The 9,508-nt window shown below is 29.8% G+C and overlaps 1 protein-coding gene and 1 pseudogene across 1 annotated transcript; one reads left to right on the top strand and one right to left on the bottom strand.

Moving 5' to 3' along the window:
* Positions 1 to 1,169: 1,169 nt before the first annotated feature.
* On the bottom strand, positions 1,170 to 1,839 carry LOC114396173 (annotated as a pseudogene).
* A 3,581-nt stretch (positions 1,840 to 5,420) lies between these two features.
* On the top strand, positions 5,421 to 6,056 carry LOC114396170 (RING-H2 finger protein ATL34-like). The gene has a single exon (XM_028358071.1). The coding sequence runs from the start codon at positions 5,421 to 5,423 to the stop codon at positions 6,054 to 6,056; it is 636 nt and encodes a 211-aa protein (XP_028213872.1).
* The last annotated feature ends 3,452 nt before the right edge of the window (positions 6,057 to 9,508 follow it).

The raw sequence follows: 9,508 nt of genomic DNA, 5'->3' as shown, positions 1-9,508 counted from the left end.
GTCTTTGGATCTTCATTATATCCTGACAATAAAAACTTGAAGGCAGTAATAACTTTATAACGTGTCTGAAAAACAAAATAACGTATCATCAAATAATGAGTTAAAAGGCTGTCTCAGGCTTTTAAAATCAATATAATATTTTTTAAAATAAATAATAAAATGGATATATAGAAAGAAAAGAAAAGGAAGTTTGAAATAAGTCAAGTAATGTTGATAAAAAAAAATAGGAAAGTTGTATTATATATATAAAGAGAGAATATTATTTAAGAATACAAAATTACACTACTTATAACTGCTTACGTAGATGAAAATAACGGGACTTGATAATTTTTATTAAGAATAATTGTTTTTTGAAGATCTTAATATTGATACTCACAATTTTTTTATTTCTTATTATATTATCTATCACATTTACATTAATTTCCCTTTCTTTTATTTCTATCTCTTTCTTTCTAAGTATTTACTAACATGAAGTATCCATGTATCATTTTCCTTTTACTTAATTAGGGGGAGGGGATTGGGAGAAAAATGATACTATTAGAAATGACAAAAAAACTAGAACACGAGGAAAGTTGGTAATTGGTAAAACTGAAGGGTTTTTTTTTAATATATACGATTATTCAATCTTGGATTGTTATATATGTTAAAAAAAATATAATTTTTACATTAATTGTTGTAAAAATCTCATTTAAAGTTATTTTTTATGAGTTCGTTAAAATTAAAATCAGATACAATAATGTCCAAAAGATAAAATGCAGGCAATCAGGTAAGCCAACGATAATTATCAGCATCTTGATCTTCAAAAAGAAAAGAAAAAAGGTAATCTGGTATTTTAATATTCAGACCAAACTGTTAAACATAAAATTAAAAGTATTATTAGGTGGAAAAAAAGCCAACACAGACTATATAGGCTTGACACTCTCCCTCTACCAAATTGTTACTTTCTGTAAACTTGAAATAAAGGAAGAAAGAGTACATTTAAAATTACACTTACTCACAGAGCATAGGATAAAGCTAAAGACATGCCATGCCATGCATGTTATTAGCTCTGCTAGACCATACGGTAGGCACGGCTCAAAAAAAGGAAACGTAATTAAGTTGAAAGTGTTGAATGAAACAACTCTTGAAAATATATACATAATAATAATTAATAAAGAAACAAATTAAGGTCACCTAGGCCTGAAAAAGAAAATACTAAGCTCTTGGCCAATGCTTCCTTCTGGGTCAATCAAATGGAAAGACTCACAATTGGAGGAGCCACGGACCCTTTGAAAGTTTGCTCTAAGGTACATAAGCTCATCCTCCTTGCAACTGTTTATAACACCAGTTCCCACAGCAACTGAACGCATCAAACTCAGCGCTTCAAAGTCACCATTTGAAGGCCTACGTACGCTTAACAGCATACCCCACTTTCCTTCCATTGCAGTACATACTCCACAAAGGCGTGGAAAAAAGGTTAAGGTTGTTGTTGTTGCCACTCTCCAGCACAATTCTGAGTGTGCCCCCTCTCATTTCCTTAGCCAAAACGCTTGTGGGAACTTCTAACTCCAGCAGAAGAATAGGGTTGCTTGAGTTTGCATTAGCTTGAATGCAGAAACTCACCTTTCCTTTGCGGTATCCAAAGATGGTGCCAGTGATTGTGGTTGAAGTCATGAGTTGTTGTGGATGCTTTTGGAGACACTTTTGTGGTTGGTTTTCTTCTTCTACGAAGGTGCAGTTGCAAGTGGGGATTAGAAATTCCATGAGGGAACGTAGCAGCCTCCATGATCTTACTTGTTTCTGGCAATCCACTGTGGTGACACTGCTTGCACCAACCGTGGTGGTGGCGATGTACGCCATATTTCTTTCTTGGTGGCACTTGCACTTGGCACTTCTTGTGTATGGTTCAGGACGAGTTTAAATAAAATACATGTGTATAGCTAAGATTTGAAAAAAAAAAAAAAAGTTTCCGTGAGTTGAATTCTGAACTCAAAAAGATCAGGATAGATATTCAAATTCAAAGGAGAATAAACTTTCAAACTCAGAAATACTTAACAAATTATTAATCAACAAATTTTTTATATTCACAACATAAATCGAATTGATATCTTTTGGTATATGAGAATAGTTATCAACTTTTTTGGCTACGTGTCTAGCTAAGATGATAATTCTAGTCCTTTTTCTCTGTTTTCTTTTTATTTTCAACGGTTGACCTCATCAACACACTGGTTCTACAGGAATCTTGTGTCTGATTGGTTGAAGTGATACTTGGTTATTTTTGTCACCAACTGAAATGTTTTTATCTAAGAATAAAGTGTAAGTGTATATATAATATTTTTATACAGATTTATTTATATGGGAGAAAGAAAAGAGAGCAAACGTTTGAGATGAGATGATTAATGTAATGAGACGTAGAGAAAAATTAATACTATACAAATAATATAACTCATAGTTTAATAGTTATCTAAGTGGATTATGATGCAACCAATGCAAGAATGTCTCTTTTTGTCCTGCTTTCTTAATTATGTGGATTTTTTTATTTATTTTCCTTTCACTTTTGCCTTAATCCCTTCTATATTTTATTGGGTTTATTTTACTTCCTGGACGCAAGTAGTTGAGCACGATGAAGCAACCATAGCTGAAAATCTTATATATGAGAATAATTGGGGTGTCCCAGCTCCTTTATGCATAGCTGATTGATAAAACTTTTTTTTCTCTCCAGTGATTGAGCAGATAAATTGGGGATGGAGATTTCCGTACAACCATAACACCAATATTCGGCATCTAATCATTAGTGTATTAGATTTGAAAGATTATAAAAATATACTGGAATTTTCATTAATGGCCACGAACAAATTAAATTAGATAAATAAACTGCACACAATTAAAGCAAAAACTTAAAATATTCAGTTTGAGTCTTTCTCGTGTATATTATCAAACTTAATTGCATATTCTCATTCAATGTCAGATTTCTTACTTATACTTATTACTCCTTTCGGTTATAATTACAGTCTTACGTTATATTATACAGATTAAAAAAATAATAAATAGATAAAAAAATTTATAATTTTATAAAATTAATCTTATCATTATAAATTTTATTTTTTTACTTTTGTAACTCATGATATTAATATTATAAAAGATATAAATAAAAAATAATAATTAATGTTATATTAAAAATTAAGATGATAATTATTTTAGAATAATTTTTTTTCTTACACAACCATCGTTATGGGACATAAAGAGAATTTTTTCTTTTGACAATTTTTTCTTTCCGTCTCTTTCCTCTTTTTACTTGAATCCACTTCATTTTAGATTTTAGATTAATCTATGTGTATCATTAGATTTGCACCAGAACAGTTCAAATATCTAACTGTTAAAAACTACTAAATATACAAGTATATATCTTCATGCACAACAAATACATAGAGCAGTATCTGTATCCTTATTTCTTTACTATGGAGCACTCACGATTACTGTTTTCGTATTCATGCCAGGTATCACTGTTAATTTTATTCCATTTAAAATGTGTTTTCAATTGTTGGGAAGTAGAAGATACTGGAGGGTGGAAAAGGTTACACGTGATAGTAGAGTTGTTGTGAAAAAGAATTAAAATATTCAAATATGATCCTAATTCAGTCTTTGTTTTGATTACTACGCAATAGAAAGGTCAACACTGAGAACAACCTAGAGAAAAAGACAACAGAAAGTAAATGGGTACTTAAGTAATGTTGCAATAAATAGGAATAAACCATACTGAAAACGGTCTCAATATCATTAAGAGGTCTCATTAGGAACCGTAGCAAATTCCAAAATAGTTATGAATTGGTCACCACACACGTTGGACAATAGCAAATACTGGGGTGCTGGAAGCAATTATCTGTTGTGTTTTAACTTTTTAGGTGTTGACTTCAGCCCTCGACCCAGTTGGTGTCTTGCCTACACTCTGATTAATGGCTAAAACTTCCTTACTTTCACTATTGCTTTCTGCTTTATGTTGTACCCCATTGCATTTTAGAAAGTTCAATCTAGAATGCAATTTGCAGGAAGCAACATCCTTAATCAATTTGGTATAGGAAAATTGAGAACTCCACTTACAAACAACAATAAGGCCTAAAATCTACACACAACTTGTGGCTCCATATCCCGTTGCCAAATAGATTCATCAAGTGAATCGACTCCAACTTCTTTGAACAATTTGTTTTAGAGGATAAAATACATAATTTATCGTTTCAATCTCCAGTTTGAGCATAGAATCTCATGACAAAAAATAACATTTTATTCCAAAATGAACTGATTTAGTGGAAGAGAGATAAATTGAGTGCCAACTAAAAGTATCATGCATACATCTCTTGGTTAAAAAAAAATTAAATACATTTTTGGGTTATGTAAGTTTACATTTTTTTATAATTTTGATCATGTAAGTTTTGTTTATTTTTAATCCTTATAACTTGATGCTTTTTGAATTTTAGGCCCTATTTTGTTTATTTTTAGTTGGTATAGGTTTGTATTTTTTTTTCAATTTCAGTTCCTATAAATATAAACTTATACGGACTAAAACTTAAAAAATTAGAATTTTAAAATTAAAAAAAAAAACACAAACATACAATGACTAAAAATAAAATAAAAAAGTTATTGAGACCAAAATTAAAAAAATACATACTTACATAGATTAAAAATAAACAAAATATTTTACTGAAAACAAAATTAAAAAAAAAATTACTCTAATCAAATCAAAACTAATATGGACTAATAACATTTTAACCACCACTTGTGATACAAAATTAATTATATTTTTCTACGTAACTAACTACGTCTAATGGTCAATAACTTCATAATTTTATTGACCAATTATAAAATAAATTTAATTATATTTACACATTCAATTAATCATATTTCTAGGTAGTCAAGCGTATTCTGTCAAAAAAAAAAAGTAGTCATCAGGGCCAGGGGTATACAAATTTAAGTGGAATGAATATGAGTATGTAGAAAGAATATCCTCGTACACGAGTTCATATGTAGAAAGAATATCCTCGTACACAACTTCATATACATTACTAGCTACGTGACAAATCATATACTATTTTAGGTATTTACTGATATCGCGAGCTTTTTTGTTTGCTACCTAGCTAAAACGTAATTTAACATGTTTGTAGCAGTAAATGCAACCTCCACATAACGCTACTATGTCCTCGTGTCACTTCCTTATGTTGCCATGGCCACTGTCAGGAGCTACACTTACTTCTCAATTCCCTCTCTCCTTCTTAATAATTAAGTAAGCACTCAGCACCGAGGCTTCAAAACAGAGACATCGCTAGCTACACTTCTCATGACTTATATCTCTATATTACATGCATATATAGTGCATATTTGGATTTCTATCTATATTACATTTCAGCGCCTCATTGATCCTATTTGGACTACAAGGACACAGTTGAGAAATGAAGGTGAGCCAATATATGCTCCTGGTGGTCCTAGTTTGGCATTCTTCATTATGTGCGAATGCACAGTGGAATAACCCAATAAACTACTCTCCATTCGACGAGACAAACAAAGGTGGAAACTACTCCAAGGTCACATGGAGTGTGTCGCTGTCATGTGTCTTCGTTAGCATCCTGGTGTTTATTTTGTTTAAGCTCCGCGCGTGTTGTTGTTGTTGTTATTCTTCTTCTTCTTCCCAACGCCATAACACAAAGCTCGTGGCAGCCACAGAAGCTATTGAAAAGTGCCCCATCTTTGAATACTCGACGGCGAAGGAGCTTAAAGTGGGGAATGGGGCAGAGGAGTGCTCGGTGTGCTTGGTCGAGTTCGAAGACTCCGACACCATAAAGATGCTCCCAAAATGCCAACACGTTTTCCACCAGAATTGCATCGATACATGGTTACCCTCTCGCATGACCTGTCCCATTTGTCGCCAGAAACTCACGTCTCAGGATACCGTAATCGACATTGATGATGATGATGTCGTCCCAATGGAACAACTAGAACATGATATTGGTACAGAGATTACAGAGTCAGAGGTGGCAGTAACTGATGAAACTGACACTGGCACTGTTGTGGAACAGGTTTTGGTTTGAGGTTGCCTGAAGAATTCAGGAGGCATTTCTCTCCTCAGCCACCGTCACAGATTCGTCCGCTAGCTTTGATTGTCGGTTTTGTCTCTTTCTTTCTTTCGGCGAAATAAACTGCTAGCTAGCTTCTTTGATTCCAAGTGTCTGCATGCAGGTACATTTTGACGCAAAAATTCAAATCCCACTATGAATATTATAATGTAATGGCAAAATGAAAGCATGACCATGTATTTATTCATCTAATGAAGTGTGTAATGTAATGTATAATATGTATATAAAGAGAATTGTAATCAAATAGTATAATAGCACGAGAAAAGGAGAGAGAGAAAAATGTGTTAATTACATCTTTTATATATAATAATAATAATAATAATAATAGATAAAAGGAATATCCAATTCAATAATTATTTTTTATCTCTATTTTTATTAAATCATTTTATCCTTCAAAACTTAGATTTAAAAACAACATAAAAATCCAACTATATACACACAGAACATGGTTTTCCCCCTTCACATACACTTTATTATAGTTTATTAAACTTCACCATTTTCATTGTTAACATAAAAGTCCTTCATTTTTTATTCCCCCGAGGATACATAAAAGTCCAATCTAACTTATCTAATTTCAGTTTCTTGCACATTGGGGAAAAAGAAAAAGATTTTGCACTGAAGAATTCAATGGGGATGGGAACAAAAAGAGGAAGGAATTTTGCAAGAAGAAAACGATGATGGTGTGAAGCTTTTGGAGATGGAATTGTGTAGCAAGAAAATGTTATTTTATTTTGTTGATGCTAGAGTCTAGACTCATGCACGTTGAACCCAAGGAATTAGTTTTTCAATATAGATGTTCTCACCAGCCTTTTGTTGTTATTTATTCATTATTTATTTTTGAAAGTATTTTTAATTTGTCCAATGAGTACATGGTTTTTTAAAGTATTTTTATTTAGTTTGATTATTTTTTGTATGGTTGGGTTAAGCATGGTATGTACTTGATCTCATTATTGTATGATTTTTAGCAAGTTCTTCATGCCCATATTTTTCTTCCCCTCTCACTTTTGCATATGCTTAATTATATTTTGATATGCTATTTTGTTCTGTATGCGTAGAAACAAAGAGTTGAATTATGAATAAGGAATCAATATTTGTGTTCACTCACTCTCGTGTTGTCTCACACTTTATTGTAGTTTATTAAACTTCACTTCACCCCTTTCACTATCAACATGTAAATTTAGTGTGTTTTCTTTTTTGCTTTGTCTTTCTTTTCCCTACAAATTATCTTATTGATATACACTTTTTAGCGGAATTTAAAATTTAAAATGTGTATAAAGTAATTTTTATCTATAACAGATTTTCTTATCTAATATAAACAAGTATATAGAGTTGCTTTCTCTTCTTCTTTTTTTATTATTAATTTTCAATTTTAAATTAATTTTTTCTATTATTTTTACTTCTTATTCTAACTTTTCATTTCTCCCATGGAAATATGACCAACAAACATGGAAATCCATTAAAAAAAGTGATAAAGACAAGTGAATTCTCTTTATTAGTTCCAAGGTTAACACAAGAATAAGTTTTCTCTATTTCACATTAATTGTGTGTGACCATATTTATTATCTTTATCATTGTTTTCTATGTGTCTTCTTAATTTTCAAACTAAACTAACATATGTTAATATATGGTTTAATATATAAAAAGAAAAACCATTGTAAAATATCAAATTTAACTCTTACCCAACAAACAAAAAATGTGAAGAGATAGACATATATTGAGAACAAAATAACTTAATAAACTAAAAAAAAAAACACATAGGAAAAAACTTACAAATAAGCATTCATCAAGTACAAAATAAATTATTCAATAAATTAATATACATATCAATATATAATAAAATATATGATAATAATATATTGTGGTAATATATAAAATTTAATTCTTTAAATTTATTTTATATAGTTAGAGTTAAAAATTTATAGTATTTTGATTTGAATAAATTTTAACACAAAACATGCAATAAAAAATTAGGAATGCGAACACACAAAGGTTATATATCATGCCTGGTTTCCGTTATAGTGTGTGTGTATAGCTAATTAATTAGAAAAAAAAAATTGTCATCATGACTTGGTGTGAAGTATTTATGAGTTTTGTTAATAACTAATTTTCATCAAAAAATAAAATTTGATTGATCACCTCTAATAAAGTCTCTTTCAACTACATTTATTTTACCCACAAGATTCAAACATGAGACTTTATTTAAAGGCTCAAAGCTAATTAGAATTTTATATATCATTAGTGGGTGGTAAAAGTGGTATATCCAGGAATTAAGTTACAAGCGTAATTTTCTTTCTACAATTTCCTTAGCCGTCAATGATCACAAGTCAGTCTCCAACATCTATATATGTGAATTCCAATCTGTCATGTTAATGATTGATTTTCGTCAAAAAAATTGATTGATCGTCTTTAATGAAGTTTCTTTCACCTAAAATTTTTCACCCACAAAACTCAAACATGAGACTTTGTTTAAAGACTCAAAGCTAATTAGAATTTTATATATCATTAATGGGTGGTAAAAATGACATATACATGAATTAAGTTAAAAGCAGAATTTTCTTTCTACAATTTTCTTAGTCCTCAATCATCATAAAAGAAAGAGAAAGACAAAGAATAAAAATGTAAGATTGATATAAACATTGAAGTGGAAACAAATAATTTATATTGTCATAAAATAATGGATTGTGTTAAAACTTTGTACAAAAAGATGAGGCATGAATTATGTTGAAATTTTTAATTATTTTTATTTAAGATTTGTTTGATGAAGAAAAAATTGTTAATGTTTTAAACAATTTTCTAGCAGGTAATAAATTATAATATCAATAAATAAGAATAATTTAATAAGATATACTCCTTTTGGACTCAATTATATGATTTATGTTTAATTACATGATATGGTTTCACATATTAGTGTAAAATATTTTTATTTTTTTATTGATTTCAAAATAATTTTATTTATATATGAATAGAAAATTATTTATATGGGATAAACATACAGAAAATAAGTCATGCACGGATAATAATTTCGCATTGTCATTATTAAATCACAAATTATCATGTATAGTATGTTTGTTGACTTTGATAATAATTTTCTTAAAAGTCTTATTAATGGTAATATATATGTGATTGAATGATAATATAAAATTATTTTACATTATCAGTACATGACAATTAAACTCTTAAACATATAGTATGCACATATGCATAAAAAATCATATATAAAAGTAGATCTCAAGAAAACCCTCATATCAAAATTTAAACTCAATTGTTAAATTACAAGATTGAATATCAAGATATCATTCATATTTGCTTTAATTGGGTTACATATGGTCACTATTAGGAGCAACACATTCTTACGCTTGAGAACTCTCCAATACAGAAGGAAGGATGACAATATAACATGGAAATGA

Source organism: Glycine soja, chromosome 18 (genome assembly GCF_004193775.1).
Source record: "Glycine soja cultivar W05 chromosome 18, ASM419377v2, whole genome shotgun sequence".
NCBI lineage: Eukaryota > Viridiplantae > Streptophyta > Magnoliopsida > Fabales > Fabaceae > Glycine > Glycine soja.
Note: the sequence above shows the minus strand (reverse complement) of the source record. Positions and strands in the feature narration are given on the sequence as shown.